This window comes from Hyperoodon ampullatus, assembly GCF_949752795.1.
Source record: "Hyperoodon ampullatus genome assembly, chromosome: 17".
In the NCBI taxonomy this organism is placed as follows: Eukaryota; Metazoa; Chordata; class Mammalia; order Artiodactyla; family Ziphiidae; genus Hyperoodon; species Hyperoodon ampullatus.
The window spans coordinates 113,958-132,315 of NC_136930.1; the positions used below are offsets into that span (position 1 = coordinate 113,958).

The 18,358-nt window shown below is 40.7% G+C and overlaps 1 protein-coding gene across 1 annotated transcript in view; it reads left to right on the top strand.

The window, feature by feature from the left end:
• SPIDR (scaffold protein involved in DNA repair) overlaps positions 1-18,358 on the top strand; it is a gene marked incomplete at its 5' end in the record, with an annotated part of 358,863 nt that overhangs the window by 25,162 nt on the left and 315,343 nt on the right. Inside the window, 3 exons of the mRNA XM_079722236.1 lie at positions 405-471; positions 5,423-5,602; positions 8,103-8,260. Of these exons, the coding sequence (XP_079578362.1) occupies positions 405-471; positions 5,423-5,602; positions 8,103-8,260 (405 nt within the window). The remainder of the gene's footprint in view (positions 1-404; positions 472-5,422; positions 5,603-8,102; positions 8,261-18,358) is intronic.

An 18,358-nucleotide genomic window follows, 5' to 3' on the forward strand; every position in this document is an offset into this window, starting at 1 on the left:
ATGTTCTCAGAAGATGAAACTGTTGAGCATCCTGCTCTTTAAAAGAAGTATATTTATGAAATGCTTATATATTTAGAAACTAATGACAGTGAGATATTCTGGTTAATTTTGGTTTATGTGGTAACTTTGAAGTACTCACCATAAGAAGGAGTGCTCACCACTAAAGGTTAGACAGCTCAAGGTTGGATAGCTCTCTGTTTAGATTCTGGAAAAATACAAAAATGCACTATAAGTATTTGCTTTGGGAATACTTGTTGGTAAATAAAGGAAAACAGAGGAATATGTTAAAGGGGTGTAGTATAAATTCTTGAATATTTTATGTAATATTGTTGGTTTTTAGCCCTTGTCACATAAACTACTACATCATCACTAATTATATTATTGTTATCATTATCTGCTTGCAGTCATTAACAGCTGAAAAGAAGACTACTACAGAAAAACACCTTGAATTATCCTCTGGACCCAAGACAGGTAATCTTTTGTTGATTTCTTGGCAGAAAAGGTATAAGGCTAATATATCCTCCTTTGATTTATTTGCTTTCTTTTAAAAAGATGTTTACATAGTTTGGGTGGACTATATATTCATGGTTAAGAAAACACCCAAACAATGTAAAAAGGTATTTTTTTGAAAAAATCTCTCATCTTTGTCACCATCCACCCCATTTTTTCTGTGTCGTGTAGGTAATTATTAAAATTTTTTGTCTCTTTCCTGGGTTCACTGTTATCAACAGAGCCCAGTAGGTAAGCTCAGGTTCATAGCTGCAGGGTTTTAAAAAGAATCTGATTTGGGAAATAAAATCATGATCTATGATATAAGGACTATACTCCTTAGTCAGTGAAATTCTTACTTGGCAAATTAGTTAGGGAAGGCTTTCAGTTACAAATAGTAGGCAGTTGTATTGGAGTGTTTGAAGAGATGGGTTGAATTTATCCCCTGCAACAAGAAGGCCAGGGGGCCAGACTCATTTTGAGTTCTGCTGCCTTAGTGTAGGGTTTGTTTTTGCAGTTGTGAGGTAGAAGCTGAATTGTCCAGGCTCAATTCTCAGGAAAAGTATAGGCTTGGAGGATTTTCTCCAAATGAACTTTTGCTCTGACAAGGAGTACTCTCCCTAGGACCTCTACCTTTGGCCAGAACCTGTTACATAGGGTCACCTCCACTAAAGAGACAACAGTGAAATTGAGGATTTTAAAACGTGTGTTGCTGCTCAAAGAAAATTGGGATTTTGTTAGTAAGGAAGAAGAGGGAGTGGATATCAGGGAGGCCACTGGTTCTGCTGCTATACTCAGTTACCCTCTGGGCAGGAAGAGTGAGGGCTTGAGACTTCAGGGATCTCATCTGACCCTGAAGTGGCCTGACTGTATCTTGACTGTGGGGTCTTGAGTTAGCAAGCTAAACATGCTGAGCCTCAGTTTCTGCATCTGGAAAATAAGCCTAAGAATTGTGTATCTCATTGCGTTACTGTGAGTTTAAAAAAAATAAAATAAAAACCCCTAGTTCAAAGGTTTACACTTAGTAGGTGCTTAATGGCACCAATTGCTGTTATGTTTGATGGCAAAGAAAGCTATGTGAGAGCCTGCTCAGAATCCTGCAGAGTGGGGAAGCTTTCTGTGAATAAGAGACTAAACACTTTAAGCTATATTATTCACTAACATTTAAGGGTTTTTTTTTAATGCAATTGAAGAATAAAATTCCCCTAATTTTTTTGATTCATAAAATGCTGTATTATAAAATACCATAGTCTTCTGATGGTACTACAGAATTTAATTTTTAATATTATTAGTGCTGAATGTTGTGATTTTCAAAGATCAATTTAATTCTGATTTCTAAACTGTCATAATGTATGGAAAGAATAGTATAGTTGATCCTTGAATGACTGACATGGGGGGCTGGGGTGCTGACCCTCCACACAGTCAAAAATACGCCTGTAACTAACTTCATAGTCAGCTCTCCTTATCCGCAGTTCTGCATCAGCGGATTCAACCTACTGCGGGCCGTGCCGTACCGTAGTACATGTTTATCGAAAAAAATCTGTGTGTAAGTGGATCTGCGCACTTCAAACCTGTGTTGTTCAAGGGTCAACTAACTATTATTTTCTTTTACAAATGTGGCTTCTATCTTTTTTTGGAGACTTAAAATTGGTGTAGTCAAATTTAACTTGGGGAGAGAAAGAAATATTAAATAAGCTGCTACCTTGTATTTAATTTCAAAAGGATCTTTTGAGATGATTTCCCATGCCAGTATATTCAACCTAAAACCTTCTCTGCTGTGCTGTCTATTCTTTGGAATGATCAGTAGATTCTCATGGGCTGAAAGAGCTTGTATCCATGTATAATTAATTTATTTACAGCATAAGCAGGTTGTTAAGAACAGAAAGTATTGTTAATAATTTAACAGAAGCTTACAAATAGAAATTGATAGAAAAGGGGACTCAAGGCATTTCCTAGAACTGGTTCATTTTAAAAACAGTAACTTCTAACATTAGTTTAAGACAGGCTATTAACAAAACTTCTAGGATGTGGAAGTAATATTTTTATGAGAGCTGGGAAGCAGAAGTGGGGGAACATACTTTTGCAAAGTGTGCAAAAAAGGGGGAGACTCTATTTCCTTGTTTCCACATCTGTTTCCTTACCTGTAAGGCACTGAGAACCAGAGAAGGAAGGGGGAGGAAATGGAGGAGAAGGGAAGGGGTGAGAGAAGTGAGCAAATGAATGTTGGCAAAGGATCTTGCCAGAAGGTTTGAGGGATGTGGAAGAAGATATAAACTTGAAATGAAAAGAGGCTGGAACCTTTGTAGTTAGTGATTTTCTTTAAAAGGCAGAACTTTAAAAAAGTGTATTTACCAAGCAAAATGAAACTATGTAATAAAAAGAAGATAGTGTTTATTTTTTTTCTTGAAATACCCTGCAAAATATGTTCTCAAAATCTTTATTCGTTATGGAGTCAGAAGCTCCTTGAGAAGCATTAGTAAATTTTTATGTATGTATTTATTTTATTATTAGTTTTAAAAGTGTCGTCAGGTCTTCTGCCCATTAAAAAAAAATCTTTATTTTTTTATTATTATATCTCTTTTTGGCTGCATCAGGTCTTAGTTGTGGCACGTGGGCTCTTTGTTGTGGCACGTGGCCTTCTCTGCAGTGTGGCGTGTGGGTTAGAGCACGTGGTGTCTGTAGTTTGCGGCATGCAGGCTCTCTCATTGAGGTCCGCGAGCTCAGTGGTTGTGGCACATGGGCTTAGTTGCCCCACGGCATGTGGGAATCTTAGTTCCCCAGCCAGGGATCAAACCTGCGTCCCCTGCATTGGAAGGCAGATTCTTTACCACTGGACCACCAGGGAAGTCCCGCATTAGTAAATTTTTAAATTATTATTTCTTGATGTGCTTTTCTCCCTGTTGGACCATAGATTTTTTTCAGGGCAGACTCTCCTCTATTGCTCATCTTTATATCTTAGGTGGCTAGGGCTAGGATATGGCTAGGGCTGCCATAATAAAATGCTACAAACTGGGTGTTTTTGTTTGTTTTTTGTTTTGTTTTTTTTTTTTTGCGGTACGCGGGCCTCTCACTGTTGTGGCGTCTCCCATCGCGGAGCACAGGCTCCGGACGCACAGGCTCAGCGGCCATGGCTCATGGGCCCAGCTACTCCGCGGCATGTGGGATCTTCCCGGACCGGGGCACGAACCCGTGTCCCCTGCATCGGCAGGCGGACTCTCAACCACTGCTCCACCAGGGAAGCCCAAAACTGGGTGTTTTTAACAACAAAAACTTCTTATCTTGCAGTTCTGGAGGCTAGAAGTCTGAAGTGAAGGTATTGGCAGGGTTGCTTCCTTCAGGATGTGCTCCAGGCTTCTTGCCTTGACTTGTAGGTGGCTGTCTTCTTCAAGTGTCTCTTTACTGTGTTTTCACTCTCTGCATGTATGGTTCTGTGTTCAAATTTCTCCTTTTTACAAGGACAGGTGTCATATTGGATTAGGGCCCACACTAATGATATCACTTTAGACCCTTTCTCCAAATAAGGTCACATTCTTAGATGCTGGGGGTTAGAATTTTAACATATGAATGAGTTTTGGGGGGTTACAATTCAGCCTATAACACCAAGTCCTAGCATAGTGCCTAGCACACATTGGTCACCCAGAAATGTTTATAAATACATGGTAACTATTCTCATAGTCTGGCTGATGTTGTTCCTGGAATTTCATTGGAATGAGCCTTGATTTCAAGGGCCACCTCTTTTCAGCAAATAAAATGAGTTACTGAGTAATAAATTCCTGGTAGAGGTTAACTATATAAATTATACAGTTAGGTGCCTATAATTTATAGGTTTATGAATTCATTATATAATCTGAAAATAGTGATAACTTTGCTTCCTGTCTTAGACCATTCAGGCTGCTATTGTATATAAGAAAAATACTGTAGACTGGGTGGCTTATAAACAAAAGAAATTTATTTCTCACAGTTCTGGAGGCGGAAAGTCAGGACATTGATTTAGTGTCTGGCGAGGACTCGCTTCCTCGTTCATAGCACCTCCCTGCTGCATCCTCATAGGGTAGAAGAGGCTGGGGATCTCTCTGGGGTTTCTTTTGTAGGGCACTAATTCCATTCATGAGGGCTCCACCCTCATGACCTAATTACCCCCTAAAGGCCACACCTCTTAATACCATAACACTGGGATTTGGCTTCAATATGTGAGTTTTAGGGGAACACAAACATTCAGTCTGTAGCATTCTACTTTTTCCTTTTTGATTTACTTGTCCAGATGCATAATAATGAAAAAGATTGATAATGTCTTTGGCAAGTAAGTACACAGCTTAGTTTTATTAGGTCTTTAAATCAATATGGGTTCTTAGGTTATTGTGAATAGTTTATATTTAATTTTTTATTTTGAAGGATAGACAACTTTAGTAATTCTAGATGTTCATGGAACAACTATTATCTCAAAATAAGTTTCATTAATTAAAAAAGTTTGCTGGTAAGTATTTTAAGCAAACTGCTCTTACCAGGGCTCCTAGTATGGCAAAGGAAGCACACAGAAGCATTCCTATTACAGATAATTATTGGTGTGGTTTGTTTTGTGTTTTTGGTTTTCCTTATGGCTTGATGAAATATTCTATGAAGTTTTATAGTTTTGTAATTATTTGAAGGTTATTTTTGAGTTTTCATTTGTGCTCCAGTCATTTTCCTTGTCTTTTATGACTTTTCTCAATCAGTTTGACTTCTTTTTCTTCTTGTAATTTGGCTTTAATTCAAAGAATCTTAGCCAGGTTGCACATAGACGTTCAGTTCGGAAGATTTGAAATAAGACATTGCTTTCACTATCATCAGAATTTTGTATATTTGTGACTTCAGCAAAGTAACATGTATAAAACCTCATTTTGATCAATAACCGTATCAATTGGCCATTTTTATATTTTCCCTTTTTCTTTTGCAGAACCTACCACATCTAAGAGTACCAGTGGGCTTACAGCTATAACGTGGAGTTCCAGTGGAAGTGATCTGTCAGATGAAGATAAAACAATTTTTAAATCACAGAGAGAGAATGGACATGGTTCTAGAATAGGCAGGTTTTATAGCAGGAATATTTTCTCTCCAGAAGATGGGGCCAGTGAAGGTAAATTGATAATTTTGTAAGAAATTTAGTTTCTGTTATAGATTGGGTTTTAATAATGAAAGAAACTTACACTCCTTTTCTAATATTGATACTTCGCATTTAAAAAAATATTACTGAGTCCCAGCCTCCCAGCCTTTTAGAAACATTTTCTCATAATATTTATCACCATAACTCTAAGAGATAAGTATTACCAGTATTATTTTTACAGTTAACAACTTAGGCTTGAACATGTTAGAACTGGTTGGATTCCACTTTGGGTCTCTTTGACCAAGCCAGTTCTCTAAAGTACAGGTACACATTAGAGATATTGCAGGTTTGGTTCCCAACCACCGCAATAAAGTGAACGTTGCAGCAAACCGAGTCACATGAATGTTTGGGTTCGCAGTGCACATACAAGTTATGTTTACGTACTACTGTAGTCTGTTAAGTGTGCAGCAGCATTATATCTAAAAAGAAATGTACGTACCCTAATTAAAAGATGCTTTATTGAAGGAAAAATGCTAACTATCATCGGAGCCTTGATTCAGCAAGTCGTGTATTTTTGCTGGTGGAGGATCTCACTTCAGTGTTGATGGCTACTCACTGAAGGCGGCTGGGGTTGGTGTGGCAGTTTCTTGAAATGAGGCAACAATGAAGTTTGCTGCATCGATCGACTCTTTCTTTCATAAACGATTTCTCTGGAGCTTGCAATGCTGCTCGATAGCATTTTAGCCACAGGAGAACTTCTTTCCAAATTGAAGTCAGTCCTCTCATACCTTGCTGCTGCTTTATCAACTAAGTTTTTGTAATGTTCTAAATCCTTTGTTGCCATTTCAACAGTCTTCACAGCCTCTTCACCAGGAGGAGATTCCATCTCAAGAAATCACTTGCTTTGGGCATTCCTAAGCAGCAGCTCCTCACTTGTTAAGAGTTTTATCCTGAGATTGCAGCAATTCAGTCACATCTTCAGGCTCCACTTCTAGTTCTGCTTCTCTTGTCATTTTCACCACATCTGCAGTCCTTCCTCCACTGAAGTCTTGAACCCCTCAAAATCATCCATGAGGGTCAGAATCCACTTCTTCCAAACTCCTGTTACTGTGGATATTTTGACCTCTTCCCATTGAATGAATCACAGATGTTCTTTTTTTTTTTTTTTTTTTTGGCGATACGTGGGCCTCTCACTGTTGGGGCCTCTCCTGTTGCAGAGCACAGGCTCTGGATGTGCAGGCTCAGCGGCCATGGCTCACGGGCCTAGCCGCTCCACGGCATGTGGGATCTTCCCAGACCAGGGCACGAACCTGTGTCCCCTGCATCGGCCGGTGGACTCTCAACCACTGTGCCACCAGGGAAGCCCCGCAGATGTTCTTAATGGCATCTAGAATGGAGAATCCTTTTCAGAAGGTTTTCAGGTGACTTTGCCCAGATCCATCAGAGGAATCACTGTCAATAGCAGCTATAGCCTTGCAAAATGAACTTCTTAAATAATAAGACTAGAAACTTAAAATTATTCCTTGATCCAGGGGCTGCAGAGTGGATGTTGTGTTAGCAGGCATGAAAACAACATCCATTCCATTGTACAACATCTTCATCAGAGCTGTTGGGTGACCAGGTGCATTGTCAATGAATATTAATATTTTGAGAGGAATCATTTTTTCTGAGGAGTAGGTCTCAACAGTGGGTTTAAAATATTCAGTAAACTGTGTTGTTAATAGATGTGCTGTCATCCAGACTTTGTTGTTCTGTTTACAGAGCACAGGCAGAGTAGATTTAGCATAATTCTTAAGCGCTCTAGGATTTTCAGAATGGTCGATGCGCATTGGATCTACTTCAAGTCACCAGCTATTTTAGCCTGTAACAAGACAGTCAGTCTGTCCTTTGTAGCTTTGAAGCCAGGCATTGACTTCTCCTCTTCAGCTATGAAAGTCCTAGATGGCATCTTCTTCTAGTAGAAGGCTGTTTCATCTGCACTGAAAATCTGTTGTTCATTGTAGCCACCATCATGAATTCTCTTTGCTAGCTCATCTGGATGACCTGGTGCAGCTTCTGCATCAGCACTCACTGCTTGACCTTGCACTTTGATGTCATGGAGATGACTTCCCTCCTTCAGCCTCATGAACCGACCTCTGCCAGCTTTAAACTTGTCTTCTGCACCTTCCTCACCTGTATCAGCCTTCGTAGAATTGAGGAGAGTTAGGACCTTGCTCTGGATTAGGCTTTGGGTTAAGGGAATGTTGTTTCTGGTTTGATCTTCTATCCAGACCATTAAAACTTTCTCCATATCAACAATAATGCTGCAGAAACTCTAGAAGAATACAAAAACAACTAATAGAAGTAGTTACCTGAGAATTGGGGTAGGGTTAAGAGTTGGGAGAAATGGGATGTTTATAGATAAGAGTAGGAGTATACTTTCTGCTGTCTTTTAATATATTTTAAAGTTGTTGAACAACATGGATCATTTAAAACTATTGAGGTAGATTTCAAACACATTAAAGATATTTAAAATTAAAATTGTATTTTTTAGATGATCTCCAGGTTATTGACTGGGAGATAGACAGTGACAGGGAAGATTCATGTGATGAATTTGAAGACCGTGAGAGTGTGGTGGAAATATCTGACCGTGCTTCTTGTACAAGCAGTCGTTCTTCGACACCTCCAAAGACTCTACCTGAACTTCCTAAGGTAAGAATGAATTGTTTCCAACTTTCCATTCTGTTTATGGCATTTGTTAGTCACCGCCTTTGGTGTTTTGTTTGCAACTCCTTCCTCAGGGACTACCACTTTTGACTCTGTGGATTATTTTGCTCTTTACCTCCTTTTCTCTAAATAAAATGCTTGTAATGTGCTTTTTTAAAAAAAATATATTTATTTTACTTTTGGCTGCCTTGGGTCTTAGTTGCGGCACGTGAGATCTTTTGTTGTGGTGCACCGGCTTCTCTCTAGTTGTGGCGTGTGGGCTCCAGAGTGCGTGGGCTCTGTAGTTGTGGCGTGCAGGCTCACTAGTTGCGGCTCATGGGCTTTAGTTGCCCCGCGGCATATGGGATCTTAGTTCCCTGACCAGGGATCAAACCCGTGTCCCCTGCATTGGAAGGCAGATTGTTAACCATTGGACCACCAGGGAAGTCCCTGTAATGTGCTTTTAAACATGGATAAATACTGAGTACTTTTCTCCTCACCCACTGTCACCTCTGCTACACATGGTGCTTTCCCATCCCTCTGTTCCCCCAGGACAGATGTCTCATGGTCTGGTTACATTAGATTCAGCATTATGCAATTCTGAATAATAATATTCATAACAAGACAACTGTTAATTGTGATTTTCCTTCCCAACTTTTCTTTTTTTTTTTTTTTTTTTTTTGGCGGTACGTGGGCCTCTCACTGCTGTGGCCTCTCCTGTTGCGGAGCACCGGCTCCGGATGCGCAGGCTCAGCGGCCATGGCCCACGGGCCTAGCCGCTCCGCGGCATGCGGGATCCTCCTGGACCGGGGCACGAGCCCGCGTCCCCCGCATCGGCAGGCGGACTCCCAACCACTGCGCCACCAGAGAAGCCCCCAACTTTTCGTTTTTGTTGGAGTTAATCATTTGGGTTTTTGTTTGCCTAGTTTTACTTATCATGAATAAAACTCTTAATTTTACTTATCATGAATAAAACTCTAATTTTTCACCATTGTTCAGTTCTTCCATTAAGATTTTCAGACATAGCAGGCATTCTATTAGTTCTTTAAAAAAAGTTTAAAAAATATTTTATTGAAGTATAGTTGATTTACAGTGTTGTGTTAATTTCTGCTGTATAGCAAAGTGATTCAGTTATATGTATTCTTTTTCATGTTCTTTTCCATTATGGTTTATCACAAGATATTGAATAGAGTTCCCTGTGCTCTACAGTAGGGCCTTGTTGTTTATCCATCCTATATGTAATAGTTTGCACCTGCTAATCCCAAACTCCCAATCCTTCCCTCCCCCACCCCTCCCCCTTGGCAACCACAGGTCTGTCCTCTATGTTTGTGAGTCTGTTTCTGTTTTGTAGATATGTTCATTTGTGTAATAGTTTGGATTCCACCTATAAGTGGTACCATATGGTATTTGTCTTTGTGCGACTTATTTCACTTAGCATGATAATCTCTAGGTCCATCCATGTAGCTGCAAATGGCATTATTTCATTCTTTCTTATGGCTGAGTAGTATTCCATTGTAATTATATACCACATTTTCTTTATCCTTTCAGCATTCTATTCGTTTTGTTTTTATGGAGAACTGTTTCCCACAACCCCCTAGCCGCTCTGATTTCAACTCAGAGTCCTCTGTGCTTTGTGAATGTAGCCACCCTTGAGTTCACAATCTTTTTGGGGAATTCCCTTCACCTCGCTCCTGCATGGAGCAACTTTATCCTGGATCCCTCTTTCTCGGTTGTTACTCTCATTTTCATTGAGCACATCTTCCGGTAGCTTCCAAGAAAGGATTTATGGAAGATAATTTTTTGAGACTTGTCATGTCAGAAGATGCATTCATCACACTTTAATGTGTGATTGAAAATTTATATAGAATTTTAGGTTTGAAATTTTTTTTCTTTAGAATTTTGAAGGCATTGCTTCATTGTCTTTTAGTTCCAGAGTTGCTATCAAGAAGCCTGAAGCTCTTCTCACTCTTGATCTTTTAAGTTTTTCTTATTGCTTGTTTTAAACTGATTGATTGTGATATGCCTAGGTGTGGTTTTCTGCTTGGAGTTTGTCAAGCTTCTTGGATCTGTGGTTTGTCTGGGATCCCCAAGCTCACTTCTGGGTTCAGTGATTTGCTAGGAAGACACTCAGAACTTAGCATACAGTCATGCTCACAGCTATGATTTATTACAGTGAAAAGATACAAAAGTAAAATCAGCACTCTTCCAAGAGTCTTTTTCCAGTGGAGTCATACAGGGGATGCCTAACTGCTCCAGCAGTGAGTTTTGACAGTATATGTGCAGTGTTGTCTGCCGGGGGTGCTCATCGGTGACTCAGTGCCAACGGTTTTTATCAGGGGAGCTCTCTGCCTAACATGTGCCAGAATTTCAGTTTTCAGGACGGAAAACAGGTATTCAACATAAGCCATATTGTTTGCACAGTTTAGGCACAGGGAGATACCCTTATCATTTAGGGAATGATGGGAATCATCCTGAAATCTAAGTTCCCAGAGGTAGGCAAGGACCAACATTGTAAGCAAGGCTTTCTAGGGATACCTGTCTCAGGTCTGCTAAGTTAACTCTCCTCTTCACATGGGTTCAAAGGTTTCATCACATTTGGAGAGTTTTTTGCCTTTATTCAACACTTTTTTTTTCTGACTCCCTGTTCCTTTCCTTCTGTGACTCCAATTATATGTATATTAATTAGGCTCCTTGATGTCGCGTCATGTATTATCGACTTTGTGCTCATTTTTTCCCCTCTCTGTTTCATTTTGAGTGGTTTCTATTGCTATACCTTCAAGTTTGATAATCTTTTCTTCCTGTAGTGTCTAATCTGCTGTTAATACTATCCAGTGTATTTGTCAGCTCTAAAAGTTTGATATGTCATTTTATCTTGTCCATGTCTCTCCTTAACACGATCATACATTTGTCTGTGTTTTTTTTTTTTTTTTTTTTTTTGCGGTACGTGGGCCTCTAAGTGCTGTGGCCTCTTCCGTTGCAGAGGACAGGCTCCAGACGCGCAGGCTCAGCAGCCATGGCTCACGGGCCCAGCCGCTCCGCGGCATGTGGGATCCTCCCAGACCGGGGCACGATCCCGTGTCCCCTGCATCGGCTGGCGGACTCTCAGCCACTGCGCCACCAGGGAAGCCCTTGTCTGTGTTTTGAACATAAAGAGTATAATAGTTGTTTTAATGGCTTTTTCTGTAAATCTGTCATCTGTGTAATTTCTGTGTCTGTTTCTATTGATTGGTATTTCTTTTCATTATGGGTTGTATTTTTCTGCTTCTTTACATGCCCAGAAATTTTTGAGTAGATACCTAATATTTTGAATTCTATGTTGTTGGGTGCTGGATTTTTAAAAAATTTATTTTAATTTTGGCTTTGTTCTGTGGTGCAGTTACCTGGAAACAGTTTCATCCTTTTAGGTGTTGCTTTATGATTTATTAGGTGGGTCTGGGGAAGTACACAGTCTTATATCCCACTACTGAAGCAAGACCTTCCTGAGGTCTGTGTAATTCTCTGAATTATGGTTTTTTTCCAGTCAGGTTAACGGTTACAGTTTCCTGACCCTGTGTGAATAGTGGGCACTGTTCTTCTAATACTTCCCAATGGTTCTTTCGCTGGTCTAGTGTAGCTTCTTCATATGCACATGCTGATCAGTGCTCTGCTGTATACCTAAGGGGGATGATTGGGGTTCTCTGTGCCACTCGGGCTCTTCTGGTACTCTGTGCTGTGACCTCTGGCTACTTTTGTCTCCATGGACTCTCAGCTCTGTCTCTTCAACTCAGGGAGCTCACCAGGTTCCACCTCAGTTTTCCCTCCCTACTGTGTGGTTTGGAAATTCTCTCAAGAAAGTAAGCTGGGGCAATTATAGAGCTCAATTCGTTGTTTCCCAGCTTTCAGGGGTTAGTGTTCTTCTTGCCTGATGTCCCATTCTTGAAAACCATTGTTTCAAGTATTTTGTCTCTTTTCTTTTCTTTTCTTTTTGGTTGTTTCAGGCAGGAGGATAAATCCATTCCCTGTTATTCCATCATGGCCATCAACCTGATCTTTCCAGGCAGTCCAGCACATGAAAAGATGCTCATCATCATTAGTCATTAGGGACATGCAAATCAAAACCATAATGAGATATTACTATATACCCATTAGTATGGCTGTTATCCATAAATGGGAAAAAAATGTTGAGGGGGCTTCCCTGGTGGCGCAGAGGTTGAGAGTCCGCCTGCCGATGCAGGGGACGCGGGTTCGTGCCCCGGTCTGGGAGGATCCCGCGTGCCGCGGAGCGGCTGGGCCCGTGAGCTATGGCCGCTGAGCCTGCGCGTCCGGAGCCTGTGCTCCGCAACGGGAAAGGCCGCAACAGTGAGAGGCCCACATACCACAAAAAAAAAAAAAAAAAAAAAAAAAAAAAAAAAATGTTGAGGATGTGGAGAAATTGGAACCCTTGTGCACTACTGGTGGGAATGTAAAGTGATGCAGCCACTGTGGAAAACAGTTTGGTGGTTTCTCAAAAGTTAAAAATAGAATTACCATATGACCTAGTAATTTTGCTTCTGGACATATACCCAAAAGAATTGAAAGCAGGGACTCAGACACTTGTACATTGATGTTCATAGCAGCATTATTCACAATGGCCAAATGGTGGAAACAACCCAGATATCCATCAACAGATGAACGAATAAACAAAATGTGTGTGTATGTATATTGTCTACTAAAAAAATATTCACAGCATAAAAGTTGAGAGTTATATTTTATTCGGCAGGAATTTTTAGGACTTCAAGCCCGGGAGGCAGCATCTCAGGTAACCCCGAGAGAACTGCTCCGAGGAGGCGGGGGGGGAGCCTGGTTATATTGGAGTTTTGCAACCAAGGGCAGGTGGTTAGAACGTCAAAAGATTATTTTTAATTAAAGAAAGCTAGGTATCTCATGTTAAGGAATTTAACACTTTTCTATGTATGGGAAGATGAAAGAGTCTGGGCACGCTGAAATCGTTCCTTTGATGTATACCTCAGCTGTCTGGGGCCAGTATCCTGTGTTTTCATATCCTGAGTTCCCTCAGAGCTCACCACCTCACCATAGGCTGGTGGCTGCAATCACTGATGACTGTGACATCCTTTGTTTACTGATATTCAGTCAGTATTCCATTTCTCAACATGTATGTATATATATGTATGTTTTTGTATATATATCTACATATATATATGTATGTTACTGAACCAAAGTTGGGTCCACTTGCCCACGTGTACTAAAGCCAATCTATTGACACTGGCTTGTGGTGAGGGAAAATACAGTGTTTATTGCATGGCGCCCCAACATGGAGCTGAGCAAGGAGAACAGGTGGCGCCCAACATGGGGCTGAGCAAGGAGAACAGGTGGCTCATGCTCAAAAGACCCAGACTCCCCAAAGGCTTTCAGGGAAAAGTTCTTAAAGACAGGGTGAGCGAGAGGGTTGCAGGGTGCCTGATCAGCTTGTGGACATTTTTCTGATTGGTTGGTGGTAAAGTAATCAGGAGTCACATCAACCTTCTGGTTCCATCCAGTCTGGGGCCTGTGTGCTTATGGTCAGCGTGCAGCTCACTTATTCCACCTGTTGGGGGTTTCAGTGTCAGCAGAACAGCTTAAGGACATGGCTCAGCATGTTATCTATAGCTGTTGTGGAAGAACTAAAGGCTCTTCACTTTGTTTAATGGCTAAACTATTATTATTTTATTTTGCTTGACTGTTTTGCTTTGTTTCTCCATTATCTCACATCTCAAATTAAATGTGTTCTTTGGAACTTGGGGAAGTCCTAGGAGGCTAAAGCTTTCCTACAAACAAGAGGCAGGGTACTCAGCAGGGTCCTGCTCTGTTTCCCGTACAACAGGCTATTATTCAGCATTCAAAAGGAATGAAATTTTGATACATGGCACAATGTGGATGAAACTTGAAAACATTAAGGTATGTAAATTTTTTAAAATTTTTTATTTTTTTCGTGGTACGTGGGCCTCTCACCTTTGCGGCCTCTCCCGTTGCGGAGCACAGGCTCCGGACGCACAGGCCCAGCGGCCATGGCTCACGGGCCCAGCCACTCCGTGGCATGTGGGTTCCTCCCGGACCGGGGCATGAACCTGTGTCCCCTGCATCGGCAGGCGAACTCCCAACCGCTGCGCCACCAGGGAAGCCCCATGTAAATTTTTTTCTTGGCTTGTTTTTAGGGGAAATATTCTGTCACTTAAGGATATACTTATCCTTTGAAAGCTGCTGTAAATAACCACTTCTGAAGGACTGTAATGCTGCATGGTAGAGATGCCGGGTGGTAAACTGAGAGTATTTACTAACTCAGCAAACTCTTGCATACAGGTTTTGTAGTGCTTGCAATTCAAGTTTATACCTTGTTAAAATTACAAATTACAGTATGACACATACTTTTCAGGGTTGCTCTTGAATAATAGAGTTGAGTTATAAGAAGTGAGTGGCAAGCCTCCATAGTTCTCCAAAATGTGAACAGTGTGTCTCTGGGTGGTAGGATTATTGGAGAAGTTTATTTTCTTTTTTGCTATATTTATTTCATAATTAAAAAAAAAACAAAAACACAACAGTCATTGGCTTTCCCCTCAAGGAAGACAGAGAATCAAATCACGTATAGTGAACATATACTGGGCCTTACATTGTACTAATTGCTTTATGTAAGTGTATTAGTCCCTTTGAGCTGCTGTAGCAAAAATACTACCGACTGGGTGGCTTAAGCAACAGAAATTTATTTCTGACAGTTTTGGAGGCTGGGAAGTTCCACCATCTAGGAGCCAGGAGATACGGTTTCTGCTGAGGATCCATAGCTATCTTCTCAGTGTGTCCTCAAATGATGGAGTGGGCGAGGAGTCTCCCTGGGGCCTTTTCATAAGGGCATTAATCCCACTCAAGAGGGCTACACCCAAAGGCTTCACTCCCAGATACCGTCACATTGGGGATTAGGTTTCAACATGCAGTTTATAGCAGTACATTTTCCATTTGAGCCTTAAAACAGTCTTGTGAAGTCAATGCTGTTATGCCCAATTTTCAGACAGGAAACTGTGTTAGAAAATTATGTGACTGTGACCAAGTTATGTAGTAAACAAGGCAGCTGTGAAACCTTGCAACAGAAGTATTCAGGTGTCGTTTGAATGCCTCAGAATCTACATAGATTGCTTTCTTTCTTTTTTTTTTTTTTTTTTTGTGGTACGCGGGCTTCTCACTGTTGTGGCCTCTCCCGTTGCGGAGCACAGGCTCCGGACGCGGAGGCCCAGCGGCCATGGCTCACGGGCCCAGCCCCTCCGCGGCATGTGGGATCCTCCCGGACCGGCGCACGAACCCATGTTCCCTGCATCGGCAGGCAGACTCTCATCCACTGTGCCACCAGGGAAGCCCTAGATTGCTTTCTTATATTGGAAGAAGCTTGCACATGGGCAGAACTTTGAAAGATATGGTCATAGAAAAGAGAAGATCTTGGCTTACTTTGTATTTAAAAATTCAAGACTTCTCTATGTAGTTTCTCATTAAGTATACTTGTCTTTATTAATAGTCATGTATGTTAAAAATATAACATACTACGTTGTCATTGAAAAGTGACTCAAAAAATGGATTTCTCCAAGCAGGCATTGGGAGGCATTCCTATAATGTGGGAATTGTGGTTTGCCTAATCATAGCAGTGTTCTCTATGACCTTAACTCCTGCCTCCTTTTCTTCCTTTCTTTCCTCATACAGGAACAAAGATTCAATTATTTTCCTTATTTTCTTCAAGCTGCTAACTCTTAAATCTTTTTCTAATGCCCTTGGTGTCCTGAATTCCTTGGGGGTTTCCAGCTGCCTGATGACATCTTTGTGTGGATGTCCTAAAGTTACTGCAAGTCTAAGAGCCTGAAGTCCTGTCCCTCTTCCTTTTAACCCAGGCTCATCCTTTTCATGCGTTTTTGGTCCTAGTTCATCCTTTTTCTTTTTCACTGCCTGAATCTATTCATTATCAGGTCATGCAGATTTGGCCTCAAAACCACAGCATCCCCACCACTTCTGCCCTAAATTGGGCCCTCTCATCTGTTGTCCGTTTTGTTTCAGTTGCTTCATAACTGATTTCGTAGCTTACATCTTTTTGTTAGATTCATCGTAGTAAACATTATGACATTATCATTCACTTATTGAAACACTTTCCAATGGTACCCCATTGCCTGAAAGTCAAGGTCCATGTAACTTGACCTTTACAGTTTAGCCTCAGGCCCTTAAAATGAATGAGGTGGAGTATATACTATATGATCATCTTTATATAAAATTCTAAAAAGTGCAGATGATTCTATAGTGAGAAAGCAGGTCAGTGGTTTATTGGGAATGAGGGTAGAGGAGACGGATGGATTACAGTGGGACATGAGGAAAGTTCTGGGGGTGATGGAAATGTTTATCTTGATTATGGTAATATTTTCACAGGAGTGTACATATGTCAAAACATTGAATAAATATGTGTAGTTTAGTGTGCTTAAGTTTTATACTTCAATAAAATTGATAAAACATTTTGTAAAGTATAAGAAAGATGTAGGGGCCTCCCTGGTGGCGCAGTGGTTGAGAGTCCGCCTGCCGATGCAGGGGACACGGGTTCGTGCCCCGGTCCGGGAGGATCCCACGTGCCGCAGAGCGGCTGGGCCCGTGGGCCATGGCCGCTGAGCCTGCACGTCCGGAGCCTGTGCTCCGCAACGGGAGAGGCCACAGCAGTGGGAGGCCCATGTAGCGCAAAAAAAAAAAAAAAAAAAAAAAGAAAGATGTAGGTCTATGTGCTTATGAAATAATATTCAAAATACTTTGTTAAATGACAAAAACAGGATATAGAATACTTGTGTAGGAAAATGGAAAGAATGTATGTTTATGTGGACTATCTCTGGATTGAGGAAACTTTTTTCTTGTTTGCTGTTTTGAATTGTGAACCATGTACATATATTGCTTGCATTAAAAAAAATTTTAAAGGACAGTTTACACTTCTGTCCAGAATATAGTGAGAACTTCTACAGAACAGTAAAGAAAAGATAAATAGCCCAATTGAAAATCAGGTGAAGCATAGGAAAGGGAAACCTGAATGACTAATGAGCATGTGAAAAGATGTTCAGTGTCACTAGTTGTATGAGAAGTGCAAATTAAAAATGAGATACTACATTTTCATCAGATTGCCAAAAAAAAAAAAAAAGTCCGACAGTGCCTAATGTCAGGAGTGTGGATCAGTAGGAATAGTTGCTGTTGGAATGTAAATTGGTACAGCCATTTTGTAATTTGGTAAATTCTAGTAAAGCTGAAGATGTTCATATTTTATCACCCCACAATTTTGTCTTAGATAAATATCCTTGACTTTTTTCAAAATGTGGCTTATGACCCATCATTGGATGCTGTAATTGATTCAGTGACTTAAAAATATAGTGGAATAAAATAGACTACATTAGAATGTATGACAGTAAGAGTATTTTTTGTGAAACTTTAGGTTCAGGTTTATTAGTATACATGTGTTGGATCACAATATGAATGTGTTTTACTGTGGTTCTTGACCAAAAAGTTTGAAAGCCGCTGTTCAGAGAAATTTTCACATATGCCCGAAGAAGATATGTACAAGAATATATGTTCAAGGACATTTATTTTAGTATTGTTTATAAGAGAAAGAAACGTAGGAAAGTAACCTAATTTTCTGTGAACACATGCAAATTGTGGTACATTTGTATAGTGGAGAGCTGTAGCTACCATTATGGTTAATGCTGAGGAAGTTAGCCAGCTTGCCGAAGGCTGTGTGTAGTTTGATGCTACGTTACATGAAGTTTACAAACATGCAGAACAGTAGTACATACTGATAACGGGACAACCTTGGAGAAGAGGGAGGTTTTCGCTAGACCCATTTTTCAAGTCCTAAGGTAAGGTCACTTTGCACCATCATTCCCTACAGTGCAGCTATGGAAATGGGCTTGTACTGTACTTGTGTTTGTGCTGGGACCATGCTTCCCATGGGCTGGTCCCAGCCATTGACTGAATATGCCAGGGTTGTGACACAGTCGCACAGAACCGCTCGAGGGATGGCTTTGAATTGAAGACAGCATCAGCCAAGCTAAAATCTCCTACAGCTGCACTGCAGTCAGAGACTCTTCTACCCTGTCC